The 23,778-nt window shown below is 43.9% G+C and overlaps 5 protein-coding genes across 23 annotated transcripts in view; 2 read left to right on the top strand and 3 right to left on the bottom strand.

The window, feature by feature from the left end:
• Positions 1–67: 67 nt before the first annotated feature.
• LOC111072533 (pickpocket protein 11) lies at positions 68–15,198 on the bottom strand. 2 transcript variants are annotated; one of them, XM_022364472.2, is made up of 5 exons: positions 13,894–15,198; positions 1,836–2,004; positions 595–1,776; positions 324–536; positions 68–231 (listed from the first exon to the last, which is right to left on the bottom strand). In XM_022364472.2, exons 3-5 carry the CDS (start codon positions 1,772–1,774, stop codon positions 68–70), a joined length of 1,557 nt encoding a protein of 518 aa, XP_022220164.2. In that variant the 5' UTR covers positions 1,775–1,776; positions 1,836–2,004; positions 13,894–15,198. The 2 variants fall into 2 exon arrangements, with proteins under 2 accessions (XP_022220164.2, XP_022220163.2); XM_022364471.2 differs by lacking the exon at positions 13,894–15,198 and adding an exon at positions 2,253–2,339 and having other exon boundaries at positions 214–536.
• LOC111072534 (inositol-trisphosphate 3-kinase homolog) lies at positions 8,516–15,209 on the top strand. The gene is made up of 3 exons (XM_022364473.2): positions 8,516–9,292; positions 13,394–13,537; positions 13,927–15,209. The coding sequence occupies exons 1-3, from the start codon at positions 8,957–8,959 to the stop codon at positions 14,842–14,844; spliced, it is 1,398 nt and encodes a 465-aa protein (XP_022220165.1). The 5' UTR covers positions 8,516–8,956; the 3' UTR covers positions 14,845–15,209.
• A 312-nt stretch (positions 15,210–15,521) lies between these two features.
• LOC111072539 (alpha-ketoglutarate-dependent dioxygenase alkB homolog 4) lies at positions 15,522–16,567 on the top strand. Its single transcript, XM_022364480.2, has 2 exons — positions 15,522–16,315; positions 16,371–16,567. Exons 1-2 carry the CDS (start codon positions 15,591–15,593, stop codon positions 16,558–16,560), a joined length of 915 nt encoding a protein of 304 aa, XP_022220172.2. The 5' UTR covers positions 15,522–15,590; the 3' UTR covers positions 16,561–16,567.
• On the bottom strand, positions 16,531–17,759 carry LOC111072538. Its single transcript, XM_022364479.2, has 2 exons — positions 17,551–17,759; positions 16,531–17,474 (listed from the first exon to the last, which is right to left on the bottom strand). The coding sequence occupies exons 1-2, from the start codon at positions 17,674–17,676 to the stop codon at positions 16,563–16,565; spliced, it is 1,038 nt and encodes a 345-aa protein (XP_022220171.1). The 5' UTR covers positions 17,677–17,759; the 3' UTR covers positions 16,531–16,562.
• LOC111072511 (neuronal acetylcholine receptor subunit alpha-7) overlaps positions 17,709–23,778 on the bottom strand; it is an 87,959-nt gene continuing 81,889 nt past the window's right edge. For 9 of the 18 annotated variants that reach the window (XM_041592373.1, XM_041592374.1, XM_041592382.1 and 6 more), the window contains 4 exons: positions 23,008–23,117; positions 22,721–22,935; positions 22,484–22,657; positions 17,709–17,862 (listed from right to left, as the gene is read on the bottom strand). In XM_041592373.1, the coding sequence (XP_041448307.1) occupies positions 17,709–17,862; positions 22,484–22,657; positions 22,721–22,935; positions 23,008–23,117 (653 nt within the window). Of the gene's footprint in view, positions 17,863–21,702; positions 21,999–22,483; positions 22,658–22,720; positions 22,936–23,007; positions 23,118–23,778 lie in introns of those variants that run through there. The other 9 variants (XM_041592389.1, XM_041592379.1, XM_041592380.1 and 6 more) reach the window with 1 other exon arrangement.

Genomic DNA, 23,778 nt, shown 5'->3' with positions numbered 1-23,778 from the left:
CTCTGCCCGACGACTGTTGCCGCGGCGGCTCGCGGCAATTAGTCCCGCACTTAATTACTGCACACCGCTAATGAGCCAAGCCCACTTTTGCTTGTTTCCTGCGGCGTCGCCAGAGTATCTGCTGGCGCGCCAGCCAGTTGCAAGTGGGTCGCACACACGTAAAGAATATTAGCTCGAAGACCGACACGAAACTGCAGCCCATAAATAGGCCGTTTACGCCGCCAAAGGTTCCTGCCCATTATGGATGGATGAATGACACTTTAATACGCCCCCCTTTGTCTTGTAGGTCGTTTCGTTAATGGAATATGCCCATGGACACTTGCCTATGAATGCCAGCCAGGTCTCGTACACGTCCAAAAGCAGCTCTTCGCTAATTGCCAGTTCGTAGTAGACCTGCAGGCGGACCTCGTTCCAGGAATTGGAATGGGATCCCTTTATGGGACTCACATCACTCTCGAATTCATAGCGATGGAATTTGCATGGCGGCAGGCAATTGCAGTCCCTCTCCACCGCCGTAATCTGCTCACAAATACCATCTGCAAATGGGAAATAAATCAATACGCCTTACTCTTGCAGTAGATGTCATTCACTTGCCATACTCCCTTACACACGCCACTTGCTTTAGGTCACAAATGGGCCAGCTGCTTTCCCCAGGAGCATGGGGCGGTACACAACCGCAGGAATCAAGGATTCTTTTGCTGCGACACTCGGAAAGGCAGTTGCTTAGGCTATATGTCGAATAGAACCACAGACGGCGCTCATCGGGTAGAAAGCAGCGACGTTGCTGGATGGGAAGCCTTGCCAGATTCGATGTGAACTTCGTGGAAAAGGGTCGCACCATTAGGTGGGTTTCTGAACCACTTGGAATCAGAATCCTCATGGTGGCAGCATTTGTTACCGTTTGGGATTCATGGATAAGCACCTCAAAGCCATCGGATGCAATTCTTGAGCCACCGTAGTCCTCTTTTCGAGGGTTTAAGACGAAACTAACTCCCAACTGGTAAGTGTAGAGCTCTTTTTGCTGGTTAAAGCTACAGCAGAGACGATGATCAAAGGTCCAAAATGGTTTTAGTTCACCCAGGCAGCTTTCTACACGATTTTCCCAATTGCACGCACGGATCTGCTCACAGATTGGGGGAGCCAGATCCTCCAGAAGCTGCGACCAGCTAAGATTCGTTCGAAACAGTTCCTCCATGGCTCCATTCAGCAGCGTTTCCTCCGACACTTTCCATTCCATGGCTCTTTTCTGTAGCCTTTCCTTGGAAACTTGATTCAAACTGCATATAGTGACCGCCGGAAAGGGAATCTCTGAGTTTGGCTTCATCATGCTGTCTATGAAACGTATGGTGGGCCCCTCTTTGGGCGCCGTGAGGAGGATGACGTTCGAAAGAATCACCGCGGTACAAATGAGAAGCCACCAGAAAATGCGATGCCAGGTCTCAGCGCCGACAAACACATGGAAGCCATGGATGCTGGCCATTTCGCAGTAGATCTCGAAGCCAGACTTTTGCTTGCATAGGCCATCATCCTTGCGGGCTCGCAGGAAGCCCAGAAAACTGGGCAAAGGCAGCTGCTGAAAGCGTTGGGTGATTCTAGAGTGCCATCGGAGTATCTTCAGACGCTTTAAGCTCCTGGCTACGCCTGAGATTTTCCCTGCTGGCCTCACAAAATGTTGCAGATGTGCTTTTTCCTGGTGTTTCTTTGGCCTGAGATAGTCCTCAAAATAAACCGTATATACTGGAGGCGGGGACTCTTCTCTTTTCAGGGCAGTCATGTCTGAAATCGAAAGAAGGTATTAGCTAGAGTATGGTGTACTTTTGTAAAGTGTTTCTTACCTGAAGTGTACTCCGTATATATAGGCCGTGGGAGTGCCTTAATGGCATTCCTGCCAGCCACACGCCCTTAAGTTGTAAAATCCACAATCAACAGAACATCATGGAAGTACTTTCACCTCTCGGTATTCGTGTGTGCATTGAATCAGTTGTTGTGATCACACGCCCCCAACTGGAAAGAGCAGAGCAGAATAGAGAAAAACAATTATCCACACATTATTTGTCTATCCATAAAGTTCGCTTCCGAGGCACTCGTGCGATAAGCTGCACAAATATGAATAGGAAATTGTTTATAACAAATATGCTTCCTACTCTCGCTCCTCCCCGGCTGCCTGACCCACAATCGTAATTGTTATTGTTTTCCCCCTCAAATTGTTAATGAGTTTATTGTTATTTGGTCTAACCAAAGTACACACCCACCCTTCCATTGCACCCCGCTCCATTCCACCCGTTCAACTATAACTACGATATAATATTATATTCAGGTCGCGTCTCCTTTTGTTGAACTGCCAAATGTCATTGTCCGTGCCCGTGTCCGTGTCCCTCCTCCTCGTACACCCTTGCTAACGCCTTGGACTCAGACTTGTGACTGGGTTTTTCTTGATTTCTATATTTTTGTATTTTTGTCAGCTGATTCGCATCGAGTGTCGCCGCAGATTACCAATATGTTTTATTTTGATTTTCACGATTCCTCTTATCACGGTACAATGCCACCGCCAGCCACCACACTCGAGAGTAAGTAATTAATGTGTCTAGATCATCGGGAATCACATTGGGCAAGCGATAAGCTCATTGAGAATTGGGACCTAGTATTTGATTGTAATTTAAGCAGTGCCCCTCCTCTCCCACTATAGCATGTCCCCAAAAGCTGTTACGATCAGCGGGAGGAATATTATACCTAGAGTTCAGTCTTTGCATTCGATCTTTGATCTCATTCGTATAATAAACTTTTGTGTGCTCCTGAAATTTGATTAAAAATGTACGCACGGAAATTTTACTGTGTTAAGATTATGAACAATGAAGAATGTTTCATCATAAGAAATTCCTGTTTAGTAAGACAGTATCTTTCTTGAAAGTATTTCCCACGGCTGGGACATTTAGGCATACCCTGAACTTCCTCCAACTAAACTTAACAAAACAACTAAATTCACCCAACATGACGAATGTTAACCCAGCTTAGAACTTCCTGTTGTAGTATTGCCTATAATCTATGTACATGGTTCCCACACAGATTCCGGGGTTTATCCAGAATCCAACCATAGCCACAAATATTTACCCTCTCGCAATATTTACGAGAAATTGTGATTTGTGGTCCGTGCAAATATTTGAATTCAATGGAACTGTAAGAGCCATAAATTTTCCGTGAATTGAAGTTCGCATGGATTTAATTAATTGGTTTTTTTTTTGTCGTTTTTGTTTTTGTTTCATTTTATATGAATTTTGGCCAAGGCTGACCAAAATCTTTCTAATGATATTCAGCGGGCATTTCGCCGCCGCCTTCATTTGCATGCCACGTGCCCGTGTCCGTGCCTGAGAGAGACTTTCTGTGTCGCGTCTCGCGCGTCTGACAATATATTACACAATTATGGTTCCGATGTCGGGACCCGATAAGGCACGGCACGGCACTGGCGCTCTGAATCAGCTGCTGCTGACAGTCAGGCGTTTCGAATGCATGGATCTGGGATGATTCCCTGATTAGTCGATTCTCAGATTCCTTGGTGCAGATGCACTCGCCTGACAACGCCTGACAACGCCTGAGAACAAGGGCTTGGGAATTTGTTGCGCGTTGGGTTATTTTCGGTTTGTGGTCTTATAAATAAACCTCCCGCGTAACGGTACGCCGCTCGACTTGCGTCACGAGCAACGGTAAGGTAAAGCCAGCTGTCAGTGCAACAACTGTATTATCCCTGCCCGAATCATCATCTTCCACAATCAGACGCGACCAATAGGTTTATTTTTGGCATTATTTGCTGTAAACCCACATTGTTTTTAATGATAAGAGATGATCCACTGTTTTGTTTCCAGGCAGAGGCCCCCCCGGGGAGCAGCCTGTTGTCTTGTATTGTCTTTTCTTGCACGATGTGTATGATGTGGTGTATATTTATTATCAGGCGTTGATTTATGTGGACGTTCGCATTCGCTCGAAACTAGAGCGAGGCTAATCTTTAGCTGCAATTGACGCAAATTGATTTTGCACTCGAAATCGAACGTTCGTCTCCGTCCGTAGATCTCTCACCTCCTGCTCTTGCCCGAAAGAAAATGAAGGAACGTGGCTGTTGTGTTCTGTTACAAGGGGAGCTGTTGTGCCAGTTTCTGTTTCCACTTCCAAATGCCCTTCATTTTGGCCATTTGATCGTGAGGCAACCATTTCCGATCACATCCCAATTAGCAACAAGCCAATCCACAATCCATGTGCTAAAAACAAACTTCAAACGATCTTCGAGATCAGAGCGAGATTATTGTTTTGCCAAAAATTAACAGAGAATGACATAATGCTGCCAAAGAAAGTACTCCTACTCGTACGCTAACGATCATTCTCCTCTCTATACATTTTCTCTATAGATGTCTTAATTGAAATTTCATAAACCAAAATTCCTTTCGTTACGATTGCGATTCCGAGATGGCGAGAAGAACAGAACACAGCCGTTGTTTTCATCTCCGTTTCAGATCGTTTGGCTCGAATCAATCAAACTGTTTACACGCACATAAATATTTATTATCGTTTTCGTTTGTTTGTTTCTTGCTCAGGTTCTAATTTTACACTCGTTCTCGGCCAGCAATTATTTCTCCTGCTATTTTTTTTCGCCATTTCATTGCTGTTTTTGCCCTGCACTCGGCAGTCGAGCGTTTTATTTCGGTTGTGACCCCCAGATCGATCTCAGTGTCCAGCAGTAGATAGGAGATTGCGACGCTTCTATCTGCAGCTCGCGCCACTCACATGTGTGTATGGAGTGGATGGAAGCGACACTACTATTTTTAAGTTGCGAAAAATCATTCACAAACCTAATGTCAGTCGGCACAAATTAGCAGGTTGATAGCCCCCAGAGGAGTGTTCAAAAAAAACTCTGCTATCAGCTCACAAATGAGAGCATTCCTAGAGGGATTCGCCTCGATCTGTTGCCATGGGATGTCTCCACTGGGAGAAGAACTGGTGAGTTTTTTTTATCGACTCCCTGTGGGAATACTGCTTGGGAATTCGGAAGATTGCAATTCCCCTTTAGGGTGCTTTTTCTCAACAAAATTCCCAGGAATCAGGAATCTGTGACGTATTTGAGAGAAATCTTTCATCAGAAAACGTTATCATCATTCCCACTTCTCAGCATCTCTCAGCGCGCTCAGATCGTGACGTTGTCGATGTCAGACCATACAATATATACAATTATCAGTCAATTAATCAGTTTTTATGTATATCAAGGAAAGTTTTCCAAAAAATTTGATGGCTCTCGTTTCCTGTCTTGCAACTGGAGAATGCTCCACGGACTCTCGTGACGATGCATTCATTGGAAAAGCTGCTCCACTCGCCAGCTAAGGGATTATCCCCAAGGCATTTGGACTCCGTTCTGTCTAGACTTTTGCCATTGGTGGGAAACCACAAGGCGGTTTACAGACTGTTGACATATTTAGATTGGGATTGAGATATGACTGCGGGTACTAAGAGTACTACGAGTACAACTGGTTAAACACATGGTTTTCATTAAGCCACAACAAAGTAAACTAAACTAAGGGAAACCCTATACATATCTGACAATGAAAACAGTATTATCGACTCAGTTCTTAAGATTCTGCAATCAGTTCTTCTACAAATGTGAATTTTTCAATAGATTCTTCTGGTATCCTTCCATATTTCAAGATATGTAGTTTTTAGAGGTCTCCCCTTATGAATTCACCGACTGTTCCGATGTAGCTTTTCCCTTTATACCACATTTCCATATTATGATGGCCATTTTCCAGCAGTTCTTTTGTGTTTCGTCTACTGTTCTCTCGCTGTGTGCATGAAGATCATCGGCTACAAGCACACACTCCCACACTATTTTGTATACATGGAGAACATGTTAATGAGGAACACTTGTAGTTTTTTCAGTATAGTTTTTGTTTTGTTTTGTTTTTGCTTTTCGTTTTGTTGACTCGAGAGCTTAATACTGTGACGTCAGGAAAGTCATTGAGTTATAATTTAAAAACGAGCGAGCGCGCCAGCGAGCGATCGCTGGCAAAATTATAACAAACAAACATTCTGTGTGGAGTATGATCGAAATCTAAGCCAAAATTCAGTAGAGGAGGAGGAGGACCGTAAGCGTAAGCGTAAGCGGAATTGGAGCCAGTAAAGCGTCAGAGTTTCAGAGGGAGCTTCCATACTACCTGAGGAGCATAATATTAAGTTACAGAAATATGACGAACGATCGCGATTCGAAGCGATTTTTAAGCCGAAACCGATTCTGAGCCAGTCCGGCAGTCAGTCTCAGCCAGTCAGCTACGATAAAGTCGCGAGATTAAAAAAGTCAAGTGACACTCAAATGCGTCAATCGAAAGCACAAAAGTGACACAACAGCAGCAACAACAGCAACAACAACAGCAACAACAACAGCAACAACAGAATGACGAAGTACAAAAGTCCGTCTCCAGTGCGACACATGGGAGAAAGCGCCGGCTGGTCCGTTGTCCGGAGAGATTCTTTGTCTTAAACCCGTGCCTCGATCTCCATCTTTGTCTTTGTCTCGTGGCCATTCCGGCCACTGAAGCGTGCAGAAAGCCAATCCTCTTTCCTCCTCATCGTTCCAAGACAAAGAAATTTCACGCAAACTTTACGTTTGACGTCAGGGCCTACGACGACTCTGGGGCTTTTCTGATCATTGGGCTTTCACATCACATCACATCACATCAGAGTGGCTGGATGATGATGATTATTCATGGAATACATTGGAAAGACGAAGGGAAGTGCCATTTGAATGAAGCTGCGAGACGCCGATAATTTAGCTTAATTGGTGGGCAGTCCCAGCAATGCAATGAGCAAGGGCCGGACTGCAGGTTGCCTATAGACTGACCCGACCCCCTGTCCGGCCCTGACTTCATTCTGCTTCGTATTTGCATTATGCGAGGCTGCTGCCCGCCCCTTACTTAGTTTTAATTGCTTAAGAATAAGTAGCATTTATCGTTCCAATTGATGGTTTTGTTTTGCTTGAGGCCATTTGAGGTGGCATGTGGTCACGTGCCTCGTTAACAATTATTACTTATGCGCCACGTTGCATGGAGACACCAGAGACAGCGACCAGGTTCAATGCATTTTGAGAGGCAATTTCCCGCGAACCCGAAACCAAACCCAAACCCGATGGCGAGTCATTACCATTCTGGGGTTTGCATTACAATGGGACACACAACTGACAGACAGACTGACAGGCTGACGAACTGTCTTCTGTCGTCTGGGGCTCTGACGTAGTCTCTGGGGAGTCTCTGTTTATGGCAGAAGGAGAGACGACTCTAGACTGCAACTCGAACTCGAGGTTTGTATGTCACACTGACGCACGCATCGCATCTCGTCTCGATCGACAGCATTGACATCGCGCCATACTAAAATATGCGCATATTGCACTCACTCTCTTTTTCTCTCTGTGTTGGCCATTGGCCATGAACCCCGCGTTCGGAATGGCGGAGGATCTGCAGAAATTGGCGCAGATTTTTGGCGACAGTTTGCATAATCCCCAGAAAGACCCCAAGACATTGCGCAGTTGTTGGCATGGCATTAGCATTGCAGATAAGTCCGGGAATCTCTTCTCGCAGAGGTTCAACAACAGCTCAAGAGATAAAATAGAGATCCAAAAGAGATCTTAAAGAAGACGAGGCAACGGTTCAATGTCTGACCTTAGATGGCGCCACGAGATCGCTCCATATGTCTGTCTGTTCTGTTATGTTTGTCCTTCTGGAAGACTCTTCTCTGAAGATTCTTTTGCGCATCGCATCGCCTGATGATTGTTGTTTTACGCTGTTGTTCTAGGATTTCATGAATTCCACTCTGAAAATATATTCAGCTCCAGTTCGTTTCTGTTTTCCCTTTCTGTGGTAATGCGAATTTCTAAACAAACAAGACAATTGTTGTGATCGCACTTCGACGAGCCCTCTGATTCCCCAGACGATTGCGTAGAACAGATCGCAATCTAATTGAGAATTCCATGTTGACTACGTGGGGAATTCAATTTGGGGATCACTTTACTATCGCCGTCATTAAATTGTAAATTCCGCTGTAAACAATTTTTTCATCTAAATATAGATTTCATTGGCTATTGATGCTAGAGATTATATTCTTTGACTTTCAGGGAACTTTTAAATAATAGATTGCAATCTTTGCACCTACAAAACTATTCCATCTCTAGAGATTTCTTCCTAGGTATAGAAATCTTTAGGTCCGAAAGAGATAAATGTGATTGATTGATATTGATCGTTGGATATGTTATTTTTTCTCCTTAAGGATTGTTTATCTGTATCCAGCATTCTCATCTTCTCACCACCTTTTTTCCCGAGGTTGTTGGCTCTCTCTTAATGACTCTCGTTCTATTCCGAAAGATCCGAAAAGCTTCTCTGTTGCCCACGCTCTTTGATCCACTCTGAGAGAACCGCTCGGCTCCGCACAATTCCGAGCACTCGCTCGACGACGACTCGGCGACTCGTCAGCGCACAAAACTGGATGCCAGATGGCGAAACCAGTTAGTCGCCGCCCAGAGCTCCACCAGCGAACGCAACCTCCTCTGATTTCTACGGCAGTCGTTGTCGTCGTGCGCGATCGCATAAAAAAGACTCCCAACGGGCCAGAAAGATAAAGATAAAGAAGCAAGCAGCAAGCAATGCAAAATCAAAGTTAGATAAAGATAAAAAAAAAGTTCCCAATGCAAATGGAGAGTGAAAATCAATTGAAAAGAGAACGCAGTTGAAGAGGAAATACGAGAAATAGAAAAACGAGCAAAATGCCAAAGTGTATGGAAGCATAAAGCGTGAAAATACTAGAATCCAAATCAAAAAAATTGAAAAGGCAAAAGCTAAACGCAAAGCGCCACAAGGCAAAAGCAAACCAAACCCAGTGAAAAAATATCATTCGTTGTGCAAACTCTCGTGAGGCGTGAGGCGATAACTCCGACTGAATGACTATGACTTCAACAGTGCTCCAGCGGCCTCCAGCAGCAGCAACGACACCCAAGCAGCAACAGCAGCAGGCGGCAGCTGTCACAAAGGTATCGAAGCCACCGAAACCCTCCTCTGCCAGCCGCTCCACGATGGCCTGGTCGAATGAGTCGAAATTGCGCTTTTCATGCATCGATAACATCGGGCTGAAGCAGTTGTGGAAACTAATTGCCTTGGATACGGGCGCCAGCTCGAAACAGCACAATGCACACATCATGTTGGATGTGGAGCAGCAGCAACAGCAGCAGCAAAAACAATCGAAATCTGTTGTTGGCAACAACAATAATAATCATGAGGTGAGTGTCCGACAGAAAGAAAGCTTGTAATACTCGCACCACAAAAGACAAACCAACAGACGGACAGACAGACAGACAGACAAACAGACAATGACGTCAATGGCGATGGTGGAGGATTGTCTTGTCCATCGACATCCGCGTAGAAAGCAACACTACAGAGAAAGTGGCCGAAAAAACAGAGAGATACATATATGTATACTCATGACTTGAGGGGCCCCGAAGTATGGTTATGGGTCCAGGAATGACGTCTGCGGGGAGTTTTATTTGTTGTTGAAACAACTGTGGGGCCTACCCACCCAGTCACCCCTTCAGCAACTTCAGCACTATCAGGCCTTGGCCAGGAATGCGGCCTGTAAACAGTGCTCGTATCTGGAGCTGATCTGCAGCAACAGTACACTCGTACACTTGTACTCGTAGTACTCGTGGGTCTGTCTGTGGGTCGAAAATGGGTCCGATAATCCACGTAACGTCAATTTGCATACAGCAACGAGTCTGCGCTAATTAAAGACAAGCAACAAGAGATCCGAGACCAGAGCCACAGTCACAGTCAAAGCCAGAGCCAGAGCCGGACATTGCCGGTTATGAGAGCAGGCACAAGACACAGCACATCACATCACACATCAGACATGGCTATGGATGAGGCATCCATTTGGTCACATGGGCTACATGGACAAACGAATCGATTCATTTCATTTCATTTCATTAAAGACAATTGATTCGTTGAGGTTCGGGCTTCGGATATCCCTCTTTTGGCATTGCGACAGGAAGTCCATTCATTCATTTGGCTCTGGCTTTTACGTTTCTCTCAGTGCATGTCTTTCGACATCAAATTTCGAGTGCCTGTTTGTCTGTCTGTAATTGAAAGTCAGTTTTCCTTGTTCTGTCATCTGGGGTTTATTGACTCCGCACATTTCTCACAGTGTATAACAGGCACTCGACACTCGACTTCTCTCTCTCAAACAGTCCTCAAGTGCATCGGCCCACACACACACACACTTTGCCTCAGATTCAGCCTAAGGCCGCAGGCCTCACAGACCTATCATTGGTTAATTTTGCCAGCTTTAATTTTAATTTGTTCGCTCTCTAAGATCAAGGCCCAACACCGAAGGTTGTCCCCCAACTTTGGGTCATTCATTCGATCTAGTCTAGTTTATATTTTGATCACCCGGTTATTCCCCCCAATCTTCGGTATCTTCCATCTGAATCTCCATATGGTTTTTTTCGCCAATTTTAATTGGGATTGGGATTGAGATTAGTCACATGGTGGTCCCATGGGAGTCCAAACTTTCGCGGGTATCGTCTGTGATTCACGGTCTCTGGCCGTTCAATTAATGCATTACAGGGAAAGGCATATTGACGCATTTCCACGGCTGTCTATAGCGGATCCGGTTTGGGTTTCGGCTTTGGGACCTCTCCTTACAGAACTGCGACGCAGATTAATGCCGCAGGGGCGTCTTGAGACTCGACAGAGTGTGAAAATTCTTGAGTTAATTAAGGCTGTTGATAGTTGGAAAGTTTCTCTCTCCTCCGTTCCCTCTGGACATGGTTAACGGATCTAATCCTCTGCCAATGGCCTGGCTTTTTGCGTTATGTCTTAACGTAACTGGTTTCCACACACTCCCTCTCCCTTCGAGCCGTGCCCCCCTCTTCATTCTCTCCTCGTTTCAGTAGATTGACGTCAATGCAAATATACATATATGTACGTATGTATACCCCAAGCAAACGAATGCGACTATCTATATACCGATGGTGCGGTTTACTCATCCCAGTGCCAGTCCCAGTCTCAGTCCAAGTCCCATTCCCATTCAGTCCACTCTCCGGTGAGGTCTCTTGGCTCTTGCAGATTCTTTTGGAGGAGTGTTTTTCCCCTTCCATAGTAGTTTTAATGTCAGGGTTGTGTTCTACAAAAAGCTGCATCAGCAGCACCTGGAGAAGGCTGCACCTGAGTCACCTCTGCTTTGGAGTCTAGAGGCACGATCTCCGCGAGGAGAACCTGTTTTTTGGGGCAAGTTGTACGCACGAATCCCAGGTTCAGGGTCCCTCAAGCCTTTAGGCTGGACCTCAACAGCAGCCCCATCGGTGGCTCCTAAGCTAAACTTTCAACTCAAATTCGAGTCAAATTTCGGCAGGTTGATTTTTTATAATTTTGTTTAATTAACGCAACACTCTCCTCCAGAGCGGGGCTTTGACGTCACGCGCATAAATTGATTTAAGCAAAGTTTTTATATCACTTCTTTGTTGCTGTTTGCTGCGGCTGTTTCTGTTTCTGTCGGTTAACACGTTCCAAATGTTAAGTAGTCATAAATAAACACTACTAAACTGTGAGCTTAGCTAAACATTGGATTTGTGAATCGACGGACTGCTGAGTCGGCGAATCGGTGAATCGCTGCTGGGGCAGGCAGCCTAAAAATAGCCCAGGGTCTGGAAAGTCGCCGACGCCGATTCGATCCGCACCGAATCACTCAAGCGAAAAGTGCTGTAATTTTACTGCCATACTCATAGTGCCTGCCATCACTGTTGAAGTTAATTATTGTTTTGCTCATTTTGCGGTTGCGCTTTTTGCATCGCTGGAACTGTCACAATATGTATCTGATGTTGCTGTGTTTTTTCCCTGACCTGAGCGCTTTTCCTTCAGCGCACACGAGTGGCGAATCTTCTATTTTATAATAATGCGATAATGATAAACATGCAATTGCAGATATAAGTTAAATAATAATGGTTCCAGAGCTATGCCCCCCATCCCATAGCATGACGCACTCCCTAACTAAAACCAAATTAAAGCTTAAATGCTAATTAAACCGAGTCACCCCAAAGGGGAGTACGTGCAAAAATGTACGATTCTGGTGGGGTACCCTCACTCTAAGTCCGATTCGAATCAGTTGTAAAATGCAGTTGTAAAACGAGTACTCAATGAACAGCGGACGGACTTACATACGTCGATCGATCGATAGATAGTTTTAGTACATAGTTTTCTATAATTAAACGCCCGACCGTTAAGATCGGATCGTTCCACAAAGGTCAGTGCTGACGACACTCCCGAGTCTACCTCGAATATTGGTTAATAGAACTCGATATGCCCATCCCCATCCCCATTCCCCCTTCCATTTGCCGCTTAACAAAATCTGACATCTTATTAGCGACTAATTAATACATTTGATATTTCATAATATAATGAACATGGAAATGTGAGAGCAGGGGGTCAAAGAATAAACATAGTACACATGTTCTCAGGGGGGCTCTAATCCCAATTTAATGTTAGACTGCGCAATATCTCAATCTCTAATCAAACATTTGCCTAAGGCTCAGGCACACATGTCATAAAATGATAAGCGCAAGATCATGCGAGTACCGTAGAACCTGGCTAGAACCCTGATAAGCAACACGTTGACCCTGAGCAGGGGTGTTCACTGTACTCGTCCCCCCACCATCCCCGCGCACGCGTGACGAATTTGTGCCACATATGCAAATTTGCTGAGTTTTGTGCTGCTGCTTACCAGACTTACGTAAAGATCGCAATCGCAGTGGCAATCGTTGGGGAGCGGAGTGTTATTAACCCAAGAGAAGGAAGGACTGACTGCCGCAGAAATTCGCAGCGTTATCTGAACACTTAGGCGATACGATAATAGTGGATAGATAGCGCTGAAGCAAAAGCAGAAGCTGAAGCTATATAAGATGCTGTGATACAAACAAGTTCCGAGCGCATTACCTTAATTTGTTAATTAATCAAAGCGTAGAGAGGTGATGGGGCGACTATTCTACTCGCACGGGGGCCTGTGGTCCGGTCTGTCTGTACGTCTATCCGATCGCCTTCTACGCTGACAGATTGTTATTTGTTATGGCCAATGCTTATGGCTCTATTCGCATAGGCTAACAACAACAGCAACAGAAACAACAACGATCTTTGCATACTAAGTGCCTCATTAGGGACACGGCAGTGTCGTAAACCACACACGGCGTCCCATAAACCAAAAGCCATACACAAACAAAACGATCGAAATATTTCGCCTGCATTCTGATTGAATAAATAATTAAGATTTGAGTGAATCATATCCACACAGCTCTTCTAACAATTCCTTCCTTTATCCCTCTGTTTCCTTGCAGCGGATTCCCTACGAGAACTGCGAAAACTTGGCCGACTATTTGAGTCTACAAAGAGCGGCTCAGGTCCAGGCACAGACCAAGATACAGCCTCAGGCTCCTGCTCAGCAAACACCACAGATGTCACTGCTCAAGTTCTTGGCCATTGTAAGTACATTGTATTTCCCATAAACACCCTTCAAGGAGCATGGCAAAACTTTCCACATGGCTGCGATTCAACGATTCGACGATTAAACGCTTCTGCTGTTTCTGCTTCCTGCTTGCAACCTCGCACAATGTGCGATTGCTTGTCGAGTCGCATAAATTTCGCATTTACGAGGGCCCGGGGTATGTCTCCCTCCGAGGCAAGCAAATAAAATTTGTTTGATTATTTATAATCATGAGCATACCATAATGATGGAAGAGAGAGTGAGAAACAGACAGAACCAGTTCGAATCGCAGCCGGACAGCGGACAAAGCGGCCCCTGATATCGCAACTTTATCAATGAATTCTTTTCACTTACCTATTTTTTTCTCTTTCTTCTCCTCTGTTGCAGAATGCCCTGGAACTGAGCGCCCCTGCCACTCCACATCTTCTCCAGCAGCAACAAACGAAGCCCCAGGGCTGGATGCAGTTGTCCGGCCATCCAGAGAGCATCGTGCCCATGTTGACGGGGATTGTGCGGAAGCGCATCGTGGGCATCGATGACAGCGAGGTTCATGCCTACCGCGAGATCTGCCAGGAGCCACAGACGGCACAGATTGTACCCGAGTACTTCGGGTTACGGGAGATGCAGTCGCAGCACTACATCGAGCTGCAGGACCTGCTGGCCGGCTTCAAGGATCCCTGCGTGATGGACATCAAGATGGGCTGCCGCACCTTCCTCGAGTCGGAGGTGAGCAATGCCACGCTCCGGCCCGACTTGTACCAGAAAATGCTTGCCGTGGATGAGAGCGCACCGACGGCGGCCGAGCACGAGGCGCGAGCCATCACAAAACTGCGCTACATGCTGTTCCGCGAGTCACTCTCCTCCTCCCACTCCAAGGGCTTTCGCATCGAGGCCCTCCGCCTGCGCGGTCATGCCCCCGTCAAGGATTTGAAGACCTGCCGCAGCAGCGAACAGATTTCGCAGACCATTGAGCAATTCCTGGCCGCCCGCAAGTCCGTCCTGAAGGAGCTGTTGAAGCGTCTAAAGCACATGCGCCTGGTCGTCGAGCAGTCCGCCTTCTTCAACCGCCACGAGATCGTCGGCTCCAGCATATTCATTGTGTACGACAATGAGCGGGTTGGCGCGTGGCTGATTGACTTTGCCAAGTCCCGCCAGCTGCCAGCACAAATGTGTGTAAACCATCGCAGTGCCTGGACGCCCGGGAATCGCGAGGAGGGCTTGTTGAAGGGCATGGACGAGCTTATCCACGCCTTCGAGGAGGTCTACGCACGGAATGGAGGCCACCGCAGCTGTCTCAAGATCTAAAGCAAGATGGCGTCGGCGACTGCAGCTGGATCTGCACCACACCAGATGTCTGGCCCATAAGACTGATCACCCATGCTCCATTTGTACACAAGAAAAGAGGATTCATTGCATCGACCGAACTGCGTCGCATTTTTTTTTTTTTTTTACTATTTTCCACATTGGAAACACTCCCGCGCCAGTTCCAAAGCACCGTTAGAATGTCTTAGAGGAAGCTGGAACTGGCAGAGAGGAAAACGATTAGTATTTGATCACCAAGCAGCATTTGTTTGAATGAAACAGGTTTAAACTAAGTATTTGTTGAAAACAATATACATCTGAACGCAACAATAAATAAATAACTTAAGAACATTAACTTGGACATTTTTGTTTTCCCTTCGCTTTGTACCTGAACGCGCCATTCACCGAAATATACCTTCTCATTTTTAATACCGTTAATATACCGAGAAAAAAAAGAGCTTAACCCACTTAACCCCTCTTTATTTAAAATGGTGAGCTCCTGGAGCTAAACAGCAAAAAATAATACTGTTTGTAATTATCCTTGTAGCTGCAACCATTCGTCTTGACTTATAAAGAAATATAACTATGATATTTTACACCTGAAATGGGGTAAAAAATGTTTCAAGTTTCATAATTTTCCTGCGTAAATCGATATACCCACTGGTCGACAATGGGTTAATCGTGCTGTGTCTGGAGAAACAGCTGATCAAAAAGAAGCAGATTTATGTACAATTTTTTGTGTTATAAAAATGAACACAATTCGACCATGCGGCTGCAAGGGCGTACGCACCTGTCTGAGCTGCGAGAAGGACTTCCAAATAGCCAAACCGTCGCTGCAGGAACAGTTCCAACAGCTGGAACCCTGGTCATACTGCATTCAATGTGAACGTCTGTACTCCGGCTGGGACACGACTGCGGTACAGGCAGATCACCAGCAGCACGACAAAGCCAAAGGCCTCCCACTGCTAGGGGTTCTAGTGCAGGAACAGTTCCTCAGCAAGAATGAGGGCTCCCAGTTGATGGCCCACTTGGATGCGCTGCCCTGGGACATCTCCCAGAGCGGACGACGAAAGCAGAACTTTGGGCCCAAGACGAACTTTAAGAAGCGAAAGCTGCAGGTGGGCACTTTCGCCGGCTTCCCCAAGAGCACAGAGTACGTTCAGCGCCGTTTCGATAAAGTGCCGATGCTGCGCAACTTCCAGACCATCGAGCAGTGCTCTCTGGAGTACGAACCCAGCAAGGGGGCCAGCATAGATCCGCATGTGGACGACTGCTGGATCTGGGGCGAGCGTGTGGTGACAGTCAACTGTCTGGGCGATGCAGTGCTCACCCTCACCGTCTATGAGGAGCAGCAGGCGGGCAAGTACAACCTGGACTTGGTGGCAGACTACGAGAATGAGCTGCTGGAGCCACTGCTTCCAGAAGAGCAGATCTCGGCGTACAAGGGAAAGGTGCTCCGCATACCCATGCCCAGGTAAGACTACCGATTTCACATTTCTCTTTGAATGATAAATTATCCTTCCCTTTAGCCTCTCGCTGATGGTTTTGTACGGGCCGGCGCGCTATCAGTTTGAGCATTCTGTGCTGCGCGAGGATGTGGTGGAGCGACGCGTTTGTATAGCCTACAGGGAGTTCACGCCCATGTACATTACAGGAGCGGACCAGGAGAAGGGAGATGTTGTAAGGGAAAAGTCGCAAATCTTTTGGCAAATAAACTAACTTTAATCTGGATTGTACTGCTTCCTGCTCGCTGGTCTATAGTCCAAGAGCGCCACTTGAGCGGGCAGGTGGACTCCATGAACGCGCTTTAGGTGGGCTCGGAGGTACCTGCTGGTGCTGAAGGTGTTTGTGCAGACCACGCACGGATGGTTCGGGTGCTTGTTGCGGATGTGATCGTTAAGATCCTTGAACTTTGCAAAGGCGCACGTGCAGTACTTGCAGACGTGCGACTTGCGGACATGCGTCTTCAGATACTGAGAGGAGGCGAAGGCCTGCGGGCAGTACTTGCACTTGTAGATGGCTTGACTGCCACTTGGTTCCACGTGGAGGCGGCGATTTGTCTCGTTGTAATCGTCCAGGTCGTTGTGCTTCAGTTCTACGGCGGCATAGTCCACTGTCCACTGCTGCAGCTGCAGAGCACTTTCGGAGGTTCCTTCGCCCAGGGTCTTACTCGTGGTGACTGGCAAGAATTCGGAGACAATCAACGAATCTAGATTCGCCAGCTTCTGGGATGGTTTTGCGACCCCATCCTCGGAATCTATAGACTGGAACTCTTCCATAATCTCTGGACATTCGTCTATTAGGTCTGTACTCTCGTGTATTATCTCTGTACACTCGTCTATTATATCTGAAGACTCGTCTATCATGTCTGCACCCTCGTCTATGGGCTCAAAGTCGAGTGCATCTGCCTGCTCTATTGTCTCTGTCTCCGGCTCTTGCTCCAGCAATGAACATCCCTCCTCGATTGTATCTTCCTCGTGTACCACATACATCTCTCCACCTTGGGCCTGGATGTAGAGTTGAAGCAGCTGTTGATTGGCCATCTTCAGCTTTGTGGAGAATGCATAGATTTGCATGAAATTACCCAGGCAGGTCTTGCATATCATTGCCAACTGTTCTGTCAGGTCCATTTTCTGAGGGAGAATGGCCATTAGCCGTTAGCCATTAACCCGATTTGCTCACACATTTTCTATTGTGTTGTTGTCTTACCTCTTGGAATGTGGCGTCTATCATCTCGAGGACTGTGTGCTCCGGCCAGTCGCTGGGCCGGTGCTTGTTGATGTCCACTTCTGCGCTGCCCTCAAAGCAAATCCTGCACAATTTACGCAGGTCCATTATTATTTTATTATTCTTTAATACTAATTTTGTCACTTTTCGTATTTTGACTTTGTTTTTCTTTTCTTATGGTATGCGATATTATATCGCACAGAGCTGGAACAAACATCGATGACTACGTAGTGTTGCCGATAGCTGACATCGGACAGACATCGGGTACAGATATACTCGAAATACTTGTCGGCGCTGAAATTTGAAATCTTATTTGCAATTAAAACGAAACAATAAAACAAGTTTGATGGAAATATTTCTCTTTTCAAAATAAATTTTTATTCAGTTTTTGTGTGTTTGTCGCAATCATTTCTCTCGATTTTTAATATTACTTGTTTTTTATTTAAATCATTTAATTATTTTGTTTTCGCTTACAATTATTTATTATCGTCAATGTGACGAAAGTTATTTGTCTGTCAATAATATTTATCGACAACAGACTTTTGCTAATTTTTTGGGTTTCTTTTCTGTTTGCGCCATCTCATTACATGCATAATTAGTTGGAAGTTTAATGTTTTTTGTTTTTGTTTTTATTTTTTTTTGTTACTTTGGCTTTTGACATTTGACAGAAATTGTGGTAACGGTTTAATAATTATGCAATTAGCTATTTAAATTGATTTGGTAGTTAGACTTTGAGGGGTTCTTTTGGGTTTGGATTGGGGCTTGGGCTCGGGCTCGGGCACGGTTCGGATGTGGTCTGGGGTTCTGGGCTTGGAAGTCTTAGGTCGGGTGAGTTTTCGTGCTTAACATTTGCAGTTTATAGCCTAAGTTTTTTTGTTGTCTTTTAGTTAAATGCTAATTTTAAATATATTTGCTTGGTTTAAAAAATGTCCCGATCGAATTAATTTGTTAATGCGCTATTTATTGTTGTTGAACTTTTTTAATTGCTCTTCTCGGCATGATCATGCGGAATTGAAACGAAAATCGGAATTTTTCGGTTTTGCTGCATTCTTTATTATTTTGTAATACGAACAATTCGAATGTTTCCATGATTTAATGTGGGCTTTGTTTGTGTTTGCGGGCGTGGGGGTGTACCAACCGTTTGCTTAATTTGCGTATTGCGTGTGTAACTCTGATCAGAGGAAATTAGTTATTACTTGCAAAGTAAGTAAGTAGTAAGTAAGTAGTAGAGTTTTCAAATGAAAAACATTTTCCTTGACTACAATCTTTTCAATTTTAAATTCGTTTATCGTTTTTGTTTTTCCATAATTTTCTTTTCCTTTTTGCTTTTGGTTTTTCGCGTTTTTCGGCCCTCTCCTAATGTAGGACGCTTAGTTTATAGTTCCTTGCCGCCATCATCATCAACATTATCATCGTCTCCATTTGGTTTATAATTGCCTAGTTAATGCTATATTATTATTATTTTTATTATACATATTCTCGTACATGTAGATTTCAATCTTTTAAAGAGTGTAGAAAATGGTTTGCTTTTTAAAATAGCATCTTTTTATCAAAAAGATATCCATACACATATACATAGTTCTAATTACGCGCCTAGCTGCTCAAAGATTAGCACTAAATTAATTATAAAAAAATTAAATTTAAAATGCACACACTATCTCCATCTGCATCATCATATCCGACTTTATCTGATTATCAATCGATATCGATACCGTATCGTGCTTGTATTCCTATGCTTCAACGCAGGATATCCATTTCATTTCAGTTTGAATTTGAAATCGATCTTGACGATAAACAATACATAAACAACAACCTTATGGGGGACAGAGCAGTTATCGGTAGGATTACGCATCGCTCGGGGCGTAAGTAAAAATCTTCTCATATCAAATATCAAATGTACTCGTAAATGCAAATAAAACATACAAAGTGAGTGTATACACATATAACGCTAAGATCTGCAGTTCCTTCAGTTGATTCCAGCACTCAATGGGGTTCCGTTTCCTAGACTGTGTTTGGGGGTGAGCTGATTTCATTTCCTTTAAGTAAACTTTTCGTCTGGCTATCAAAAGTGGTTTGTGGTTCGAGGTTCGTCGCACAATTCTGTTAGAAATTCTCTCGGATAGGACAACACATAAAATACTATTCCGGAAAGAGAGTGTGTGATAGAGAGGGGTATTTTACTCAAGGGGGAAGACAGAGGAGTGCGATCAATACGGCAGTGTTGCTTCATCTTCTAATCATCGATCCGATCGCAATCGTCGGATCCGTTTGTAATCGTTTCATTTTTTACTCTTTCAACAAGGAGGTAGGTTTTTCATTGATTTAGCTTTTTGTGTAGAAAACATTCACATTAATAGGTTTCGTAGGTGGGTTCCGGAAAAAGTGTTCGTGTACGAGTTCATTCATTGGGGACTATACCGTAAATATCACTGTTTTGCTTTGTGTGTGAGGGGAGATCGTTGATCGTTAAGATTCGATTCGATTGGATTGAATAGAGCAGAGTAAAGTAGACGAAATTTGAAGCTCATATCTAGGAATACGTTCGGAAGAGAACTCGATTCGAAAACTATGCGAAAACTTCCAACAAAATTGTGATTTCTTGGATTCGATTGGGTTGGGTTTTGTGAACTGGTTGGTTGGCTTAGTGGGGTTCTTCTGGGGTTGCGCTGCCTTTTCTTCTGTTTCTGCTTAGTGACAGTAGTTTTGCTTGTTTCCGTATTGGTTTTATTAAAAATATATCTATTTATATATGTATGTATATTTATGTATGTATATATGCGGTGATATATGTGTCATAAAATATATATACACCTGTTCATCTTGTATTGCTATCATGGATTTTGGTTTCTGCTTTCTTTGTGTTTCATTGTAATAATTACTTTGACTAATTAATTGCTGACTATAACTCGGTTTGCTTTTGCATTTCGGTATTTTCGATTTGCTACAATATTTCAACAATAAATTTTCTAAAAACATTTCGTTCAACGAACATATACTCGTACTCTCCTGCTCAAAGGGTTCTTAATGCGCCTTTTAAAAATTAATTCAATTCACTATTCAATATATATGTATGTATATATATTTTGTTTGTATTCATTATTATGTGTCAGTTTGTTACCATGTTACACTTAGCTAATCTTCACTTTTCACTCTTCACTCCACTCTCAAAGACCGCACCAAAAAAAAAAAGGTAACATAAGATCTAAGATTCTTATAATGAACGAAAAAAATACTCCTTAAGTTCTTTCATTGGGATCATATTTTGTTTGCAAATTTCAATGAAGGAAAACAAACAAAATATGGTTGGTCCACGTGATCCCAAAAATCAAAATCAATGAGAAAAAAAATATAGTGAAGTAAACTGAGAGAAATAAATAATTAATCAGGTTAATATTTCAACTTTCTTCTGCCTACACACGCCTACCAATAATTTCTTTCCCTTGTTTTTGCATTTGTCAATTAAGTGCTTTAGTGTCTGTATGTCTCTGTCTTTGTCTTTGCGTTTGTGTGTTAGTGTGGGTGTGTTGCCATTTTAAATACATATCTAATGTCTCATAGGAACAATCTCTTATATATATATATATATAATATATCTTATGTGTTTTCATTTATGTGGTGTGGTGTGGCGTGTCTCTATATAGTATCCTAGTCTGTGTCTGTCGTCTGTTCATCTTACATAAATTATAACAACTCAACGTGTTAATTAACTTATAACTTATACATGTGAGCATCTGTGTGTATGCTCACATATATGTACATACATGTGTATGTAGCTGTTGTGTTTCTCCTTTACCGCGATGTTACTTTGTTGTTCCTCCCATCCTTCGTGTGCTCCTCCACCTCCACCCATTGGCTCCTCCTCTATCCTTATGCAAATTTTGGCTTGCTTTTGCTTTTGTTTGCTTAACTTTTATAATTTTGTTCGTGTCTGTGTAGCTTACTTAACACTTTTGTTTTCTTTCTTATTTATTCGGTTTCTTGTACGGCAGTAATTTTTGCTTTTTTGTTTGGTTTCTCCATAAAATATTTTGGTTTAGTATATGATTTTGTTTCTCTTTTTTTTTTGCGAAATTTCCTTTGCTCTTTTTTTGTTTTGTTTTTGACTTAAAAATGTAATTAACAATTTTTTTTGTTGGGTTTTCCATTTGTTTCTTTGCTTTTGCTTGGTTTGGAAGCAGCTTCGCTAGTTTTTGGTTTGTTTGGTTTTTGAAAAAGAACTTAACTATACATCTCCCCCCGTCCCAACACACAGACTCCGCACTCCGGCGTATCTAACCCACGTGTGTGGGTGTGCTAGGTGTATGCGTATCCGTATCCGTAGCTTAATTGCCTAAATTGAGCGTCCTTATTGCACGATTATGTGCGGAGCTGAGAGCAGCACGGTTACCGTTGCAATAATCGTGAAGAGCGTGAAAACAATTAAACAAAATCTGTGAAGTAGAAGAGCAAGCAAATCAGCGCCACGAAACAAAATGGCGGCGGTCCTGGTGTCGGCCATCTTTCAATATTTGAGCCACGTGCTCTCTCTCTGTGTGTGCGTGTGTGTGCGTGGGCATGTAGGTGTGGGCTTTGTGCCTGGCAAGGCGTTCCGCCGGAAGTTGTGTGGTAGCCAAAGCGTTTGCCAAGCCTAATTGTTTGACTTGGAAAGCGGCCACCGAAGCATGCTGGCTTCGGTTCAATAAATCTACTCGGGAGTGTGAATATTTGGATGCACATAATGATGTGGCTAATCAAAGAAGTCGGTTGGCGAGTGGAATAGAACAGGGAGATATCCAGCACTCTCTGAATACAACTTGAATGGACATAATAGTTCATAACAGAATATAACACCACAAGATTGATTTTGCATTCCACGAATATGTAGTTTGGGTTAGTCAGACAATTGTGAAAGTGTTTATGTGGAGTGTGCACTCACCTATCCACAACCATTGCAGCGAACTTCCAATCGCTTATCAATTCCGCTTCGTCGTCAGCTTTGCGCATGCGCGCCGTAATAAATTGCAATTCTTTGAGAATTAAGTGGAGATCTTTGTGATTGCAGCCGATGGCCGTGTGGTGTTCCTCCACCGTTGTGGGTCGGCCAAAGCTACTGCAGATTTGACAGAGAATGAGTTAGTTAGTTAGTGAATCTCAAGGGATATATAGTACTTACGCGGATGAACCGATGGCGGTTTGAGATCCTGATATTGTATGCCGAAAGTCATCGTCAATATCGAGAACATTGGCTAGCAGGGACTTGGAAGAGCGCTCCTTCAGCTCTAATTCCTTCATTCGATTGCTTAAAAGTATTGTTTTGCGTGTGATCTTGCGGCCGGGTCGACCCATTCGCAAGATCCAGGGCAGCCATTGTAGGAAAACGGATTTGATCTGATCCAAACCAAACCAGAAAGGGTTCCAGTCAGAGGAGTATTGTGAGAGGAGTGCAGATTCAGTACTTACCCACGGTGGCATCTCATGGATGTCCGCTGTGCGATGGTGATAGTTGAGCACCACAACCGTGAGCACCACCGACGATGCGACCATGAACATGATGCAGTTGAAATATGTGCCTAAGTGGGATTTGGGGTATAGCAAGAAGATATAGAAAAAAGCGAATGTTAGAGTGCTGATCGTGTTGCCTTGCATCTCATCAAAACACTAAGAACAGAAGCGTCAAATCATAATTTACAAAATCGTACAACATTACTTTAGTTTAGCTTCATTTCATGATAGACTTCAATTAGAGTTACGGTTAAAGAAAGTAGCGTGATCAAGTTTACTGTGTGATTGCAATGCTGTACTGTACAACTACTGTACTTTACGTTTCTTTTATGGAGTTTACGTTACGCTATGCTACGTTACGTAAGCCACTACATTTGATGTTTATTCAAATACATTTTATGTCAGGCTTCTTCCATGCAGTTTAGTATTTAAGTTTTGTTTCATGCATGAGTTCTATAGATAGGAAGCGAGACAAAGAACCGTCATATATGAGGATAAACTCGTATATTTTTAAAATGTTTTTTTATGCTGTTCAAGTTGCAACTAGATCCACTTGACTGTTCTTTGCTACTCGTAGAATCGAATAAAACATTCATAAAAGCAGGCATGGATGGATAGTGGGGGTCTTTGGGTCTGGATAAACGGGGTGCTAATCATTGTGTCTGGATAAGATTTCAACTTTAAACTTTTGTTCTAGAATGCTGTCGATAGTTTACTTTCTTTGGCGTA

The sequence above is a fragment of the Drosophila obscura genome, unplaced genomic scaffold (assembly GCF_018151105.1).
Source record: "Drosophila obscura isolate BZ-5 IFL unplaced genomic scaffold, ASM1815110v1 contig_179, whole genome shotgun sequence".
Taxonomy (NCBI): Eukaryota; Metazoa; Arthropoda; class Insecta; order Diptera; family Drosophilidae; genus Drosophila; species Drosophila obscura.
This window is presented reverse-complemented; position numbering and strand designations above follow the sequence as displayed.